Source organism: Podarcis tiliguerta, assembly GCF_965153285.1.
Source record: "Podarcis tiliguerta genome assembly, chromosome: 3".
NCBI classification, from domain to species: domain Eukaryota; kingdom Metazoa; phylum Chordata; class Lepidosauria; order Squamata; family Lacertidae; genus Podarcis; species Podarcis tiliguerta.
The window spans coordinates 68,103,088-68,121,426 of record NC_139536.1 but is presented as its reverse complement, the minus strand read 5'-3'; the positions used below and the strand labels follow the sequence as shown (position 1 = coordinate 68,121,426).

General features: G+C 45.2%; 1 protein-coding gene and 1 long non-coding RNA gene across 3 annotated transcripts; both read left to right on the top strand.

The window, feature by feature from the left end:
* The first annotated feature begins 203 nt into the window (after positions 1–203).
* Positions 204–6,369, top strand: MARCKS (myristoylated alanine rich protein kinase C substrate). Of its 2 annotated transcripts, XM_083434339.1 has the most exons (3): positions 635–754; positions 1,050–1,241; positions 3,137–6,369. In XM_083434339.1, exons 2-3 carry the CDS (start codon positions 1,143–1,145, stop codon positions 3,905–3,907), a joined length of 870 nt encoding a protein of 289 aa, XP_083290465.1. In that variant the 5' UTR covers positions 635–754; positions 1,050–1,142; the 3' UTR covers positions 3,908–6,369. The 2 variants fall into 2 exon arrangements, with proteins under 2 accessions (XP_083290464.1, XP_083290465.1); XM_083434338.1 differs by having other exon boundaries at positions 204–1,241.
* A 4,722-nt stretch (positions 6,370–11,091) lies between these two features.
* Positions 11,092–15,737, top strand: LOC310673707. The gene is made up of 3 exons (XR_014509205.1): positions 11,092–12,487; positions 13,347–13,428; positions 14,779–15,737. It is a non-coding gene; the product is annotated as an uncharacterized lncRNA (long non-coding RNA).
* Positions 15,738–18,339: the final 2,602 nt, after the last annotated feature.

Genomic DNA, 18,339 nt, shown 5'->3' with positions numbered 1-18,339 from the left:
GTGATCTCGTTTGGCGAAACTTGATCTACGTGGTTTAAATACCTTCCAAATTGGGACGATTGAACAATTGCAACCAATTAAAGGGGGGGGGGGAAACCTCGAGCCTCCATATCTGTTGAGTCCTCCACCCCCACCCACCTCTTCGAGCTGAAAAGGGGGAGGAGGAAGAGGCATGGAAAGGGGGGGGAGGCAGCGGGGGCGAGAAGATGAAATCACAAACACACACACAAGTCAAACCATTGTCTCTAACTTAACACGGGGCTTGGTGGGGGGAGGAGAAGGAAGACACGGAGAGACAGACACCAAACAGAGGCTCCCACCACTGCAAGAAGAGGGATACCTTCTCTCCCTCTTCCTCACCCCCCCCCCGCTTTTTATGAGGAGTGCTCGTCCGCCAGCGAAAGGAAAGGGAAATAAATGTCTCCCACCGTGCAGCGTTCGATTCCCCCCCGCACCTCCCCCGCTTTTTAAAGAGAAATCGGGGTGCACGCTCTAATCTCATTAATTTATTTATATTCTTCGGAGTATTAATTATCAGTCCAAGGCCGATTTCAAATTATTTGCAATCGCAGCTCCATTGTTCGCTCCAATTGGAGGCCCCGCCCCCTCTTTTGTCTGGCGGCGCCGTGATTGGTCGGCGGCGGGCGGGGGCTGCCGTCAGCGCTCGGGAAGCCCATTCATCTGTGCACTTGGGCGTTGGACTCCGCATCTTATTAGCGACCAGGGAGATTTCTCCATTTTCCCCTTGTCTACAGTACGGCTACAAATCTGGGATTTTTTATTACTTCTTTTTTTGTACTAACCTTGGGCTTCTAATATTTTTGCTCGACTTTTTTCCTCCTTCCTTTTTTTCCCCCTTTTGCTTCTGCGCTGCTGCTTTTTTGACCTCTCCAGCTTTTAATTTTTTTTTAATAAAAAAAAATCCGGGAGTATACATATTTTAAAATAATCGGTTGTCTTCTCTCTTTTTTTTCCCACCCCCACCCCCATCACCTCCTCCTCCTCCTCCTCCTCCCCCTCTGGTGTGTGTTTGTGTTGCTGCTCTTCAGGCTGCTGGTCTCCCAGCATTTATACGAACCCACCGCTCTTTGTTTCCCCCCTTCTTTTGGATCTGTTGAGTTTCTTTGTTGAATAAAACCAGCATGGGTGCTCAGTTCTCCAAGAACGCTGCAAAAGGCGAAGCCGCCGCCGAGAAGCCCGGGGAAGCGGTGCCTGCGTCGCCTTCGAAGGCGAATGGACAGGTAAGCGGGGTGCAATGGGGAGAAGCGAAGAATGGTGATAATGGAATAATGTCTCTCTCGCTTTGAAGAAAATAAATGGTGTGCACGGTGTTTCGTTCGGCTCCCACTTTCTTGCTTGGTGGGGATGCATGGCTTTAAAAAATAATAATCTTGACTACAGCCCTTTAAAAGAATGGTAATGAAAAGGAGTGGCTTTTCGCACTGCTGTGGACCCAGTGTTTTAGGCGTAGTAGTGTGGTGGAGGCAGAAATTTGCTAGATGCTTGTGGACAGTGAGATGTGTTTTCCCTTTGGCGTGGTGCACAGTTTGCTTCTTATAGACTGGCGGCATCTTTGAAGACCTTTTTGGTGTATTCGTGCTCTTGGTTGGAACTGATCGTGTGCTCCTCTCTCTATGGCTTCCTATCCTGTAGCAGCCCCTATTCTGTTCTTTCTCTCCCCCCCCCCCCCATTTCTCCTCTTTGGCGCGTGAGGAGAGTGTAGTGGAGCTTGGTAGTGATAAGGCAATGGCAAGCGACAGCGGTGCTTGGTGGGTGGGGGGCGCTGGAGAGTTGTCCGTGTGTATTGGGGAAGGGGCTAAGAGACCGTCTTCTCCATCTTGCTTGCTGGATCCTTCTTCGCTCTGTCGGTTGCCTGCATACAAGCTTGCGGCACACGCTGAATGTGGTTGATCGTAGACGGCACTACGAGATCCCCCCCCCCGTGTGCATATTATTGTTGTAGCCAAGGCTACTCTCCCGGCATTGGTGGGAGATTAGGGCGAGATTTTCGGAGAGGCGCTGCTGTGCGCGCGCTTTGGAGAGCTGTTGCTAAGGGATGCGCGAGCGTGCCGACGGCACCGGGCTGAACGTGGGGCAGCCCGGGCGGCTTGCGCGCCTGCAACCGCGTGCATGTGCATGTTGCATGTGGCGGCGCTTCGCTCTCGGCCGTGCGCGCCACGCTGTGGAGGGCGCCGGGCTGCACCACGCCTCTTAGCGGCAGCTGCTGTCTCGTCGCCTCGCCGCTCCACGGAGGAGCTGGAGGCGCGCTTTGCATAGAAATAAAAAGGCAACCGGTGCGCTGGGGAGCGGAGGCGCCGCTCCTTCCACTACGGTGGGTGGGAGGTGGGGATTTGTCTCTCCGTTTGGCACCAGGAAGGAGGAGGAGGAGGTGGTGGTGGTAGAAGGAAGGGGCTGGGAGAAGCTGCGGCTGCGGACGGAGCTTTTGTTCGCCCAGCAGAGGCGATCCTGGCCAAGGCGACGCTTCCTCCTGCTTCGCCAGCGCTTCTCTCCGAAGTCTCCTCCCTCGGCGCTTCGCTCCTCCTTCGGGTGGATTTGGCAAAATGGAGCCGCAGTGCCCTCTGCCGGCGGAGACTCCTCGCTGCCTTGGCCTCGTTCGATTCTCGCAGGGTGTGTTGAGAAAAGGTGGTGGTGATGATGCTCGCGCGGGGGGGGGGGGAGTGTTAAATAAATCGCAGAAGGGAAGAAGAAGCGTGGACGGCGGCCACGCGGCGTGTTTCCAAACGACGCTGATTTGACGCCGCGCCCAAATAGCTGGGTGGGGGGAGCCCTGAAGGGACGAGCCGGAGTGAAAAGGGCGCGGGGAGGAGGGGCTTGCGTCTGAATGGCGTCGCCTCCCCTCTCCAGAGCCCGGCCATTGCGTCACGCGCGCTCCTCGGGAAAAGCGGCGGGAAAGTCGCTGGCAACGTGCTGCCGTGGCTGGCCCAGGGAGTTCTGTCACACAAACTGATTTGTTGCCATGCTAGGTTCCTTTGACTAGATTCATATCCCTTTGACTGAAAGTGCCTCAATGGCACAAACAGGGTGCATAGTCCTGTGTCCACCTGCGCTTGACGTGAGAGAGATCTTCCTCTCGCTCCCCCTTCTCCTCGAATAACGCTGAGTTCATCTCTTCCAGGAGAACGGCCACGTGAAGGTGAATGGCGACGCTTCGCCAGCAGCCGCCGAGGCGGGCAAGGAGGAGGTCCAGGCGAACGGCAGCGCTCCGGCCGAGGAGTCCGTGAAGGAGGAGCAGAGCCCTTCGGAGGCTGCCTCGGAGAAGGAGGCGGCCGAGGCCGAGAGCACGGAGCCGGCCTCTCCCGTCGAAGGGGAGTCCTCCTCCAAGGCCGAGGAGGCAGCCACCCCTTCGTCCAGCAACGAGACCCCTAAAAAAAAAAAGAAGCGCTTTTCCTTCAAAAAGTCCTTTAAGCTAAGCGGCTTCTCCTTTAAAAAGAACAAAAAGGAGTCTGGGGAAGGAGCCGAGAACGAAGGGGCGGGCGCTGCGGGAGAAGGGGGCAAAGAGGAAGGGGCGGCCGCCACCCCGGAGCCCGCCAGCAACGAGGAGGAGAGCAAAGCGGCCGCCCAGGAGGCGTCTCCTTCCGCTGCTGCTGCCGCCGCCACCGGCAGCACAGAGGAGGCCAAGGAGGAGGCCGGGGGCTCTCAGGAGGCCAAATCGGAAGAGACTGCGCCCGAAAAGCCCGCTGGCGAGGAGGCCAAGCCTGCCGAAGAGCAGAAGCCCGAGGAGAAGCAGGAAGAGGCGCCAGCGGCCCCGAGCGCTGCCCCCGAAGCCAGCTCAACTGAGCAAGAGGCGCCCAAAGTAGAGGAGCCGGCGGCAGCGGCGGCAGCTCCTACACAGGAAGCCCCGTCCGAGTCTAGTCCAGAAGCTCCACCAGCTGAGTCGGCAGAGTAAAAAGAGAGAGAGAGAGAGGAAAATTTGGCGATTTTGAGATGATTGAACTTTTCTTCCCCCCCGTTTGTTTGTTTGGAGTGGTGCCAGGTACTGGTTCTGGAGAACTTGTCTACAACCAGGGATTGATTTAAAAGATGTCTTTCTCTTTTTTGTCTCTACCCACAGATCCCATCTCAGATCATTCTGTTACCACCATTCCAACCGGCAGAGGAGAGACTAAACGCCTCCCTCCGCCTCGTTCCTCCTCCTCCTCCTCCTCTTTTTTTTTTTTCATCAGTATTAATGTTTTTTGCATACTTTGCATCTTTTACTCAAAATGTAAACTTTTTTTTTTCTCTGTCAATCTATGGACATGCCCATATATGAAGGAAATGGATGGGTCAATAAAGGGATAGCAAATGAAGTGATAAGGGGTCACAGTGGGGAATTAGTGGTGCAGATAATTTGCCAAGAAAATGTGCCACAAGAAATAAGGGGTTAGTCTTTTTTAAAAAAGAAAGTTATTACAATGTATTTTGTGAGGCAGATGTTCTATAAGGTTTACAACACTACAAGTCTTGACTAAGAAGGAAGAAGAAAAATTCCAATACTCAGATTTTAAAAAAAGATCATAGTCTTAGGAAATTCATTTAAACCATAGGAACTTTCACTTATCTCATGTTAGCTGTACCAGTCAGTGATTAAGTAGAAATACAAGTTGTATAGGCTTTATTGTTTATTGCTGGTTTATGACCTTAATAAAGTGTAATTATGTATTACCAGCAGGGTGTTTTTAACTGTGACTATTGTATAAAAACAAATCTTGATATCCAGAAGCACATTAAGTTTGCAACTTTTTCCACCCTGCCCATTTTATTTTTATTTTTTTGTAAAATTGCAGTAATCTTGGACCTTAAAAGAAAAAAGAAAAAAACCACACACAATTTTAAACTCAACCAAGCTGTGATAAGTGGAATGGTTACTGTTTATACTGTGGTATGTTTTTGATGACAGCAGACGATGCTTTCTTTTTCCAGTTGTCTTTCAGAATAAAGAATAAAAACCAGTTTCAGATGCAATGGTTTTTGTGTAGCATCTTGTCTATCATGTTTTTGTAAATACTGGAGAAGCTTTGACCAATTTGACTTAGAGATGGAATGTAACTTTGCTTACAAAATTGCTATTAAATTCCTGCTTAAGGTGTTCTAATTTTCTGTGAGCACACTAAAAGCGAAAAATAAATGTGAATAAAATGTAGAATTGGCTGTGTTTCTTTTTCTGGATACTCTTGATAGCTTAGTAGATAGCCTGTATTGTCTAAATTTGTATAAAAGAAGGCACTTGTTTGCCACTTAACATTATTCTTTATTTCTAAATTACGGATTGTGTGGTCTTCTGGCCCTACTTAAAAGCTGTATCTGTAGAGCGAGGAGCATTCAGGCCTTCTAAATAGAGATGTGCATTGGCTTTTGAATGAATAACCTGTGCTACTTTGGACATATGATTGGCTAATATGTCAGATCTGGGGGGAGGGGGGACAAGATAAATGTGTTCACAACAAGCTTGCACAAGTTGACTTTAGCTAGAATGGATATGTGTGTAGTCGGAGCCTTGAGGACCACTTTATGGTACATTAGATTATTATCTCTTAGCTTGAGTTGACTTGACACTTTGGCTGTGGTTGTTTGGGATATCTTGGGCTTAGCCTGAGTTTTCAAACAGGGATGCCTGAATTCAGGTGTAAGACAGCAAAGGTCCAATCTTACATGCGACTTCTTAACCATTTCAGCATCTACTTCAGTGCCTAACTTTAAGCTTGCCAGCCTTGGAAGTTTGGCCTAAAGTAAAAAAGAAAAAAAAAAGTTTTTGTTCTACCAAATTGTTGAGCAATACTTTTTGTATGTTACTCCCAGCTTAATAGGTGAGCTAGCAAACAAACAAACAAAAAAGATTGCTATATTTGTCTACAAAAGGGTCACTTGGTGCTTGCCTTTTAACTGTTTAGACTTTTGGGCTAATTTCCACCAAATTGCTCAGGGCAAAATATGCCTTAATAAAACAGTAGGCTTTTGTAAAAAACAAAAAAAACCACAAAAAACAAATACAGAGTAGTAATGGTTTGGAGGGTGGAAATTGATTCAAGGAAGTGTTGCTCCTAGGTTTATAGGTGAAATTTAGTGTTACACTTAACTTGCTTCCATCTATGTTTTCAGCAGTAACTTGCTTTGGAAGCAATTACACTCACTTTATATGAGAGTGGCACATTAGCACCTTGTTCCCTAAAGAACAAAGCCTGAGCTGAATGAAGTTCAATGGATTCCATACTGAATACATACTCTTATTCAGCTGTCCACATCTTTTTTTTTATTTTTGGCTTGTATATATACTCTGGTCACCCTGGTATTATTTCTCTGTAGTGTTAGAAATGTATTGACTATTATGCTTTAAATGGCCATGGGATGAAATAAATGGATGTAAAATGAGATCTTCCATACCGGTGTCGTTCTTGGACTGCATCTGTTGGGAACACAACATTCATACCTCTTGATAAAACATTGACAACAGCATGGCTGCACGCCTCTCTTCTGTTGCTCTTGGTGCGTCATAAATGTGCGTTCTTAAGTCAGTAAAATAAAGCTGGGCTTCATTTATTTATTTATTTATTACATATTCTGCACTTAAATGGAATTCTCTCCATTTCCAAAAACTAGCTGGGACACAGTTTTACAGTGGTGCCCTGCAAGATGAATGCCTCGCAAGACGGAAAACCCGCTAGACGAAAGGGTTTTCCGTTTTGGAGGTGCTTCGCAGGACGAATTTGCTATGGGCTTGCTTCGCAAGACGAAAATGTCTTGCGATTCCTGGGGGGGGGGGGGTTTCGCTCCCCACCCCCTTTTTCTAAGGCACTAAACTGCTAATAGCCTTTTAGCAGCTAATCCGCTAATCCCTTAAGCCTTTAATAGCCGCTAAACCGCTAATAGCACTAATCCACTAATGGGCTTGCTTCGCAAGACGAAAAAACCGCTAGACGAAGAGACTCACGGAACGGATTCTTTTCGTCTTGCGAGGCACCACTGTATATATATTGAGGCCCACTGCTTTCAGTAGGACAGAGCCAGCTGCAATGCTGCAAACTGGGAAACGCATGTATTGTAAGGTACACTTACCTCAGAACTTTGTGTGGCAGCAGTTCTCTGTAGGGCAATACCTTTGATTTGCCTCTGTATCAGGTCTTCCCAAACCTGGTATTCGCTAGATGCTTTGGACTAACAGGTGTTCTAAACCAAAGAATATGGAGGGCACCGGGTTGGGAAGATTGCTCTGTGCGATATATAGAATGGCTCTTAAACTCTCTGAAATGTGCAGATTACAAGCCTTGGCTTCTTAATTATGTTAAACTAATTATTTCCATCCATCCCCCAAAGATGTCCACTATTGCATCACTCAAGATTCTTGGTCACTTGTAGAATTAACTGCATAGTTAACAAATTTCTGCTCCTCCTCCCTGAACATGTCTGGCTTCTACAAGCAGTAGCATGAGTGAAAAGTGCTTTGTTGTCACCAGTACAGTTGGTTAGCCAGCTGGAAGCAAAATGCTAGGTTAGACAGCCATGCGGCCTTCTATAGTAGTCTGCTAGATTCCAGTCTACACTGAAGTTGGATAATTGATCTTAATGTTGGACAGTCATTTATTTTCCTAGTACAGGAAACACTGCTGTGGATTTTAAATTATTGCAGGGATTATTTCTCAAACAATATACTATCAGATGTCCCATAGTGGAACTACCTAATTAAATGAGTGCCGCTGCATAGCAAGTGGAGGATTAAATCGTTGGATGTTGAAAAAGAATAGCACACAATAGAATTCTATGGAACAATTGAGTTTACCATGGAAATGTACTGTTGAATATTTTGAATTGGCAGCTAACTTACACAGTACTTGATGAACAAAAGTATTGAAGCTGCATTCTTACCTTGAAGCAGCCCATTCGCTAAATAGCACTTTCTTTCTAAGGTTGAATTAGGTGCTGGTATCTTATTAAGCCTCATGTGCCAGATCGTGATTTCCATTTTTTTAACCAATGAAGAATCAGTGTTGTAATTCAAGGCATGCATATGTGATGATAATAATATTTTTATTATTTATACCCCGCCCATCTGGTTGGGTTTCCCCAGCCACTTTGGGCAGCTTACAACATATCTGAAAACATAATACTGTAATAACATGAGTCCTTAAAAACTTCCCTAAACAGTGCTGCCTTCAGATGTGGAAGTAAATCCCACTTCTGAGAAAATGTGGTTGGAGCTGGACCTTCAGTTCAAAAGATATGTACTCAGACACAATCCCCATTGATTTCAGTGGGAAATGTAACAATCTCAGAATTACTGACCCGAGACCATTTTTGTTATGTCTGAGTTGAGATTTGAATACAAGGATTTAAGACTTGACGCTCTGTTGGCTGGCCCATCATGATCGCTAACAATGTTTTCCAGCAGCCTGATCATAGTAAATTATAGCAGGTTTTTAAGATAACAGATGAGATTCAACATAACATGAATGGATGTCTGTTGTGCTCACATACAGTAATGGGACCTTGCTCCCTTGCAGTTGCCATTCCCGAAATGATTACTCCAGAGGGTTGAGGGATCTTCTGGAGATGATACTTCCCTAGGCTGGAGAAGAGAAACCAAAAGTCCTGTTGCACAAGTGGGTTTTTGCTCCACAAGATTGTCACCAAGCTGAGAACTGATTAAAACAAATTCTTCTGAAAGGATTGTGTGCAATAGCCAGCTTGTGCTCTATGAACATCCTGGTTGTTCAACAAATTTTAGCTGTGGAGTCTTATACAGTGGCATCCTTCAGCAAAGTGCATTGTACTTGTTCCTATACCCGCTAGTACTAAGTTCCATTGAATTCAGTGGGGCATATTTTTTAGTAAACAGGTATAGAATTGTACTGGAAATTTCACAGGCTGCCAAATATTTTAGAACAAAGATAATCTAAGTCCACCATAAAGCTTTGTCTTCCACAGATTAATAACCAGTGATCCCTCCCTCCTCTCCCACTCCCAGTGCTACTATTTTTGTTAAAAAACAACAACAACCATAATCTTCCTGATCTATATTCACTAAAATTAGGTGGTGGCGATGTCACCCTATGTAAAGAATTGTAATGAAATAAATGGAAGAGCAACAAGTGTTCTGAAATGTTGGACTATGTCATAGCAATCCTATTTAGGGGGGCATTCATGGCATAGAAACTACCCTATCCAAGCCCTTTTGGGCTTGCACCAGTCAGGGCAGAGGCTGTGGGGTGGCAGATTTCCCCCAAGCGATTTTTGTGTGTTTCCTCTTTTATTTTCTGCCCATTGGTTCCTATGGGAGGGAAATTCCCTATGCCAGTATCAGGACTGGATTCATTTTCATCCTGGGTAGGATTCTCTGGATCCAAGGCCTCCCTCAGTCTGCCCCAGCATGGTCCTGGCACACACATTACCTATAAATAAACATCGACCCAATTCATTTCTGTTAGCTTATCTGGAATATGGCTTGAATGTAGAATGAATGGCTTTGAAACCAACAGTCAAAGCTGTGATAAACTTACAGTATCCATTTATGCCTGTATACTCTTGACTAATTATGAGAATTACCAAATATGTTTCCTAAAAGCTATTTTAAAGGTTCTGTACCTAATGACTGTATAATATGTCCAACATTTAGTAAGTGGGGTTTGAAAGTGTTTACAAGCTGTTCTGGGCACTTTACGCCAGCTAATCAAAAAGTGGTTGTAACTGAGCTGTAATTTTAGAAAGCACTTGAATATATTTGGGATTGGCCTTTTCAAAGACCAACAAAAGTACTGACACTCAAGACTGAAACATGTTGAAGAAGAAAAGAATATTTATTTTGAACTGTTCCCCCGCCCCTGTTGTACAGTGTTGCAGTTGATAGTTACTTGTTAACATTTTCTGGAGACAAATAAGTATGTTTGCACGCTTCTGGGCACCACAATTTCTCCAGGGAGACAAGAGAATAATAATTGTGTATGACTACATGGGACGATGTAGAAGTAAAACTGCCATTAATCAATTTACCTTGGAGTAAGGAAAGCAAGTTAACATTGAAAGTGCTAATTTACTCATCTGTATGTGTGGATGGGTTTGCCTAGGGTGCTTCAAAACAAAACCAAGCTGTCTATTTAATGTGAATATGCTATGAACTTAAATTGAAGAACAATCTTGTTGCATGTGAGATTTTTCCCCATTTCCACAGGTTAAGATGCACTTCCTTTTTTAAGGAATCCAAGTCCACTAATCCTTGAACCAAATAAGAATCAAAGCAAGAAAAAGAGGGTTCTTCTTCTTTTCCTCCTCCACCTCCTCTGGTTGGGCACTGAGTATAGGTCAACTATCTGCATAAGATCATTGGTGTCTACCTGCAAGTCTTAGCCTTTGAATGTCATCAAGCCTTCCTGGAACTGCATGGGGCAAATGTGCTTGGTTGATTTCAGCCAGAGAAATCAACATTACTTTCTGACCTTTGCTTAACCGTTTGCTGGCATTTGCATCCTGCACTGCAGAAGACTACTCCTAAGCTATGCTAATGTGCGCTGAGTTCCTTAAGGATTCCATCTCTTTTCATGCACCACATCTAGAAATCTGTTAATTTCACGTGCATCAAGGGTGGAGAAGCTCAGGCCTGGGAGTGAAGAGTAGCCTTCCAGGCTTCTCTATCAGGCCCTTAGGACTGTTCTCAGACCATGTCTCTTCCCCAGGTCACCCCCCCACACACACACAATGGCCCTGCTCCAAGCCCTCAAGTGTGTCATCCAGTGGAATGTATCCTTGGCCAGGGATAATGCCTCTTGCTTGCTTGGATGCGTGCTTGAGAGAGAGAGAGAAGGGTGGGAAGGGGAAGCGGACTTTTGTGTTGTTGTTGGAATGCAACCTATTGTACAAAGGTAAAAGTTGTATCAGTTGCTCCATCCACTTTTTGCCTCTGCCTACACTGGCATGTAAGGGACGCAGGTGGTGCTGTGGGTTAAACCACAGAGCCTAGGGCTTGCCGATCAGAAGGTTGGTGGTTCTAATCCCCGTGACAGGGTGAGCTCCCGTTGCTCGGTCCCAGTTCCTGCCAACCTAGCAGTTCGAAAGCACGTCAAAGTGCAAGTAGATAAATAGGTACCGCTACAGCAGGAAGGTAAACAGCATTTCCGTGCGCTGCTCTGGTTCGCCAGAAGCGGCTTAGTCATGCTGGCCACATGACCCGGAAGCTGTACGCCGGCTGCCTCGGCCAATAAAGCGAGATGAGCGCCACAACCCTAGAGTCGGTCACGGCTGGACCTAATGGTCAGGGGTCCCTTTACCTTTACCTTACACTGGCATGTAGCCCATCAGGTAACATGGCCATGATAATGATGGGTTTTTCTCAAATTACACCTGTCCCCTACATATGTCAGCATCATACACTTGATTTGCTCAACAGGAGGACCATGTATCTTTTCTTAAACAAATTCCTAACCTCCATAGGGTTTAAGGGCAATTTGGATGGTCTGCCCCCAAGGTCTGAATCTTTCCCCCAGAAACTCTGGGGGTATTTCTTGCCCTTAATGGTGGCCCTGTCCAAACCCGGTTGATCTCTGGAATAGGAGGATGACCTGGGTGGGTGACATAATTTATCAAGTGCTTTCTTGATACATTAGGAAGAACTTTCTGAACAGTAAGAGTTTTTTAAGCAGAAGTGTTGAATGGCCATTTGTGATGGATGTTTTAGCTGAGATTCCTGCATTGATTCTATGAGTCTTCTACTGGTTTTCTGAGGAGCTTGGAGTGATGGAACAGCAGGGATGGTGGTTAGAATGCAGGGCAGAAACTCAGATTGAACATGGACCAGACTCTAGTCTGTAGCAGCGATTGCAAAGGAAGCTGACTTCTCCATCACCATTGCATCTGCCCAGGGTCACTCTGTAGAGCTGATCCAAGTGTTGAAGTGCCCATTTCATCTTGCTCTCAGTAGTGTTTATGGAGGGCGGGCTGAGTGAGAGAGCAGAAGAGCCTTGCTAGCCTGCTGTGACCAATTTGCATACCATTATTGGATATAGTCATTCATAAAATCACTCCAGCATGAACTCCATATTAACTACTGACATTGTTTTGGATGTCTGCATATGCAATGGGAGTAAAGAGGGAAAATGTAAGCGGCAAGATTGGCCAACCACCCGAGGTGTGTATATGAAATGTCATTGTCCAGGATAGAACAAAATGTCAGATCAATCTCCCAGGTAAACCAGTCCAATCGTCCTGATACTTCTCTCTCCAGGCCTTGGGTTGGTAGGTCATTGATCCCACTACCTGCAACATTTTGCTTCCTTTTACACCAATGCCTATGCAAACATCCAGAACAAAATTGAATGTGGAATAACACATAGGTTCAAGTTAAATTATTAAGAAATTGTGATAAATTGTCTGCTGTTCCCTCCCTGCCTTGCCAACGATACCTTTGCTGTTTATAACCTCCATTTCTTTCTCTTTCGCAACATGACCCATTGCATGTCTGCTCAGAAGAAAGCCCTACATGGTGTTCAGAGGAGCTTTGTGTCAGGTAAGTGTGCATAGGATGGCAGCCTCTCCCTAGATCACTGCAATTGTCTTCCTTGTCTCTCCCTGTTTATTGGATAGCAAGGGATGTGGGTGGTGCTGTGGGTTAAACCACAGAGCCTAGGACTTGCTGATCAGAAGGTTGGCGGTTTGAATCCCCGCGATGGCGTGACCTCCTGTCGCTTGGTCCCTGCTCCTGCCAACCTAGCAGTTCAAAAGCATGTCAAAGTGCAAGTAGATAAATAGGTACAGCTCTGGCAGGAAGGTAAATGGCGTTTCTGTGCACTGCTCTGGTTTGCCAGAAGCGGCTTAGTCATGCTGGCCACATGACCCGGAAGCTGTACGTCAGCTCCCTCGGCCAATAAAGCGAGATGAGCACCGCAACCCCAGAGTCGGTCACGACTGGACCTAGTGGTCAGGGGCCCCTTTACCTTTAGGGAAATCCACATACCATATCTATTTTTATTCACTTTCTGGAACTGCTCTCTAGCACAGATTTGTCACCCTGGATTTTGGACTGGAGGAGCAACTATTTGCATATGCAGAGTCAATGACAGGCAACTGATGATGGGCAGGTTATATTTCCCTTAAACATTTTGTTTTCTGTCATTCTTCAATTCGCATGTGAAAATCATGTGTCAGTACTCCAAAATCAAGCAAAATAGATGCAATGCACTGATCTGCACAGCAAACCAAAACACAGGATTAGTTTCAAAGTCAAGTTATTTGTCACCGAAGTATACTTATGTTAGGAGCGTACGGAAGTGAGATTTCTACCTGTAGTGTCCCTTCACAGGTCTGTTTTGAAAAGTAAATGGATTTTGAATCTTAATGTAGTGTTTTGTGTGCCTGTTTCCTGACAGGTATTTCTCTATGGAGGATAAAATTTAGATCACAATTGGCCCCTTCGGGGAGGCTTTCAATTTAAACATCTTTGTAAGTCAGGTATGTAAGCCTCATAGATTATACTTTCACTAGTATTCACCTTCCAGTTATACAAAGCTGATATTAACGAAGCTGAATGCAGCACTTTAATTAAGAATGGGGAGAAACCAATGTATTAAAAGCAGATACATATTTTGAACAGATTTGATCATTATGTAGAAAATGAATGTGGAAAGAAGTATGGGTTTTATAGAAAGCTCTCTGGTGACACAGTGAGGCCACTGTGGTGTATTACTTCAGTGCTTCTATTTGTCTAGTTTGCTGCTAAATACACTGCCACAGAGAGAATATGTTTATTATATGAGTATAAAAGAAATGTTTCAAAATAGTCACTGGGGTGGGGAACCCCAAACACTATAGTAAGCCAGTTCAGAAAGTCTTGGTAGGCTTTCTCCATAAATTCTGTTCTTAGTGGGCCGGATCATCAGTCTGGATAGCTCAGTTGGTTAGAGCTTGGGGTTGATAATACCAAGGTTGCTGGTTTGATCCCCACATGGGACAGCTGCATATTCCTGCATTGCAGGGGGTTGGACTAGATGATTCTCAGGGTCACGTTCAACTCTACAATTCAGTGATCTAGCAGGTTTATTTGCAATATAGGCTGGTGAAGCAGCAATTTGTGTCTCCACAACTCCTTAGGTTGGTTCTCTCCTCACCCAATCAGCAGTGGAAGCTGGTTGAATGAGCATGAGCAGGCTGGAAGCTTCCCAGTGAGTTTGTGAGTGCAAATTTATTTGCACTCAAGATTTCCCAGGTCTAAATTGACCATTAAATTGAACATTATCTCCGTTGGGCTATGCTGTTTGTGTATTCACCAAAGACAAGTTTTGGTCTTTCTGTTCCATGTGAACCTCACTGAATAGCATTTTCAACACAGAGGTGCTTTGTGCAGAAGCAGTACCATGCAAGGGCTCTGATCCCTTGCACTCCAGTGCTGCTACTGTAAGGGATATGCTACTACTTAAATGTGTGATTCTTGTGTTTGTGCACGGGACAAGGTCAAGAACATTTAGATGTTGCAATGTGAGGCATGCTGCTGCAAATCTATGGGTGCAATTTTGAAGCAACATGATGATTTCTTGGTGCAATAGAACAAACAGTTTTAGGCAGAGACTAAAGAAAAATAAGACTAACAAAAGAAAAATAAGTGATGCCTGTAATTAGAATTAAGGTCATGAATCAGCCCACAGTTCAGTATGAAATTAGTACTATATAGTACATAACGTTCCAGGCAACCTCCTAAAAGAGGTATGTGTGACTGCTTGCTTATATATATTTAAATCTCCCTGACAGAGCAAGAGGTTTTCCCCCCTTTTGCACTCATTATAATTTTTCTGTAATTCTTTTCAGATGGCTGAATTAATTTTACTGATTCAGCGAGAGTTGCTCTTTGAAAAATGGTATATGATCACTCAGCACCCAGCAGACCTTTTCAGCAGGAAACACCTTTGAGCTGAGCCATGAAACTCTTTCTGCTTAGATATTCATGTGTGTCATGTAAAAGCCAGCCAGAAAATTAGCTCATAAGTTCAGGGTGATAATGTTGTTTTCCTCCACTGAAACCCCGGTCCTAATTCATTTGTCAGAGTACATCTAGGAAACTAATCTGGCATATGTATAACAAACTGATCCACCTGGATGGCTGTTTACCATATGGTATTGCTAGTTCTGGCCTTGACATTTTTATTTTTAGGTTTTCTAGGAAAACCTTTTGATTCTGACCTTTCAAACATTGCAGGAACCAAGTGTGTCTGAACTTGCTACATATTTCAGCATAATGTAATATAGATTTTTAAAAAACTTAAATAAATCCTTTGCTCACTATTGACTACTCAGTGCTTTGCTAAAGTGCACTCGTTTACACACACACACACACACACCCCTTTAAAAAAAATATCCCTAGGTTTGGAATGTTAAGCAGATGGGTGCCAATATAACCACAATGTTGTATGTAACAGGATGAATGGGATTTTTTAGTCAAAATGGCATACCTGAAACCTGTAGCTGGTCCTTGTCAAATAAACATAAGGGAAATGTGTTTTCCACCTATTACACTCTTTAAAGTTGTATTGAATGAATAAACAAATGCAGTCATATCTTGGTTGTTGAATGGCTTGGCTCCTGAACAAATCGGCTCCTGAACGCCGCAAACATGGAAGTGAGTATTCCGGTTTGCAAACGCTTTTTGGAAGCCGAATGTCCAACATGGCTTCTGCGGCTTCCAATTGAGTGCAGGAAGCTCCTGCAGCCAATTGGAAACCGCTCCTTGGTTTTTGAATGGTTCTGGGAGTCGAACGGACTCCCAGAATGGATTAAGTTTCACAACCAAGGTGGTACAGTGGTACAGGCAACACCCCATTTATGCAAGGCTTATGTTTCAAAGCACCATGCATTTAAGTGAAATCGTGTATATTTGAAATGCCATTGAAAAAGCCTGCAAACACCCTATTCTGTCCCTGCCCCACTCCTTTTTGTGACATTTTGGGGTCACTTCTGGGTTTAGTGTGATGCGCATGTGCACGGCTGCACGGTTGCACACTTATGGAACACACGTAAATGGGGGGGTTTTCTGTACACAGGTAAATAAGATATATAAATAAACAATACAAAAAAATAAGAGGGGGAGTACATTTCAACTGCTATTACCGTATATTATCTGCCTTCTCAGAAGTCCCAATATGTTCAATGGGATTTACTCCCAGGGAAATGTGTGTATGTGGGTGGCGCTGTGGGTAAAAGCCTCAGCGCCTAGGGCTTGCCGATCGAAAGGTCGGCGTTTCGAATCCCCGCAACGGGGTGCGCTCCTGTCGTTCGGTCCCAGTGCCTGCCAACCTAGCAGTTCGAAAGAACCCCTGGGTGCAAGTAGATAAATAGGGACCGCTTACTAGCGGGAAGGTAAACTGTGTTCCGTGTGCGGCTCTGGCTCGCCAGAGCAGCGATGTCACGCTGGCCACGTGACCCGGAAGTGTCTGCGGACAGCGCTGGCCCCCGGCCTCTTGAGTGAGATGGGCGCACAACCCTAGAGTCTGGCAAGACTGGCCCGTATGGGCAGGGGTACCTTTACCTTTACCTTACATTTCAACTGCTATTACATTATCTGCCTTCTCAGAAGTCCCAATATGTTCAATGGGATTTACTCCCAGGGAAGTGTGTGTATACAATTGCAGATCTAACTCCTTAAAACAACAAAAAACAAACCCAAAATATGACTATGCTATCCCAAAGTCCACTTAGAATAAGTCCATTATATAAAAGTATGTATCTCTAGGTCCTTTGAGAAACTTAATGATGCCTAGTTGATGCTAGCATGGCAAGGTCTTTTCAGTGGTGGTTCCCCTGTTTTAGAATGCCCCCTCCCCAGTGAGGTTTGTCTGTCTCCATCATTATTAGCTTACAGGAGGAGTTTGAAAACGTTCCAAGCATTTGGTGGTTAAAGAATACTGTTTATAGCAACCTTGAGATCATCAAGTAATGTTTTTAATTGTAACTGTTTTTTAAATGTTTTAAGTGCTCAGGATGTTATATATATATATATATATATATATGCAGGTTTTGGTGTCCTCGGGTGTCTTCCCGTGTAAAAGTTGGGGTGTCTAGGCGACGTTTCGACGAGGTCTCACTCGTCATCTTCAGGCTGGTGCTTTCGGCTTCTTGTTACTGGAACAGAGCAGGATCTCAGTGTTTGAGTTCCTATAAATACTGTTGAGGAGGTGTGGTGTATAGCCTCCAATGTTCTGGGCAGAGAGGAGGTTCCCAGGCTAGTGTGCCTTTTCTTCTTTTGTTCCTTAATTACTTGAGGGATATCTTGAGTGATTTCTTGAGTGATTTCCTGAATCCCACTTAGGTGGGTCATTAGGTGTGGATTAGTTGCTAAAGCCTTCGTGTCTTGAACTCTTGAACTTTGTGAAGAGTTTTTCTGAGAAGATGGCTGTAATGCACTTGGTTGTGCTCTGGCTTGGCTTCGTGTATAGGGGCGAGCTGTGGTTTTGTGGCCTGTGCCAGCCAGATCTGTGTAGGGATTGCAGGGGGGTGCAGCATCCGGAGGTGCCACCCTGGTTTGGCTACTGGATGGTGTCTGAAATTTATCTGTGGAGAGGGTCTGGGTTTGGGTCTGGTGTGGTTGATTGGTGATGGCGTTCTGTGTGCCTCTGGATCTGGTGTCAGATTTTGTGGGGAGGGCTAATTTCCAGATGTCTGGCAAGCGGGATGTGTCGTCACGCTTGTTCATGTTGTGAGGGTGTTTCTCTATCTCGATGGCTTCCATGATTATTCTCTTGTGGTGATGTTCCATGTTAAAGAGCAATTTGGAAACAGGACACGAAATTAACTTTGCAGATTCCAAATTGCTCTTTAACATGGAACATCACCACAAGAGAATAATCATGGAAGCCATCGAGATAGAGAAACACCCTCACAACATGAACAAGCGTGACGACACATCCCGCTTGCCAGACATCTGGAAATTAGCCCTCCCCACAAAATCTGACACCAGATCCAGAGGCACACAGAACGCCATCACCAATCAACCACACCAGACCCAAACCCAGACCCTCTCCACAGATAAATTTCAGACACCATCCAGTAGCCAAACCAGGGTGGCACCTCCGGATGCTGCACCCCCCTGCAATCCCTACACAGATCTGGCTGGCACAGGCCACAAAACCACAGCTCGCCCCTATACACGAAGCCAAGCCAGAGCACAACCAAGTGCATTACAGCCATCTTCTCAGAAAAACTCTTCACAAAGTTCAAGAGTTCAAGACACGAAGGCTTTAGCAACTAATCCACACCTAATGACCCACCTAAGTGGGATTCAGGAAATCACTCAAGAAATCACTCAAGATATCCCTCAAGTAATTAAGGAACAAAAGAAGAAAAGGCACACTAGCCTGGGAACCTCCTCTCTGCCCA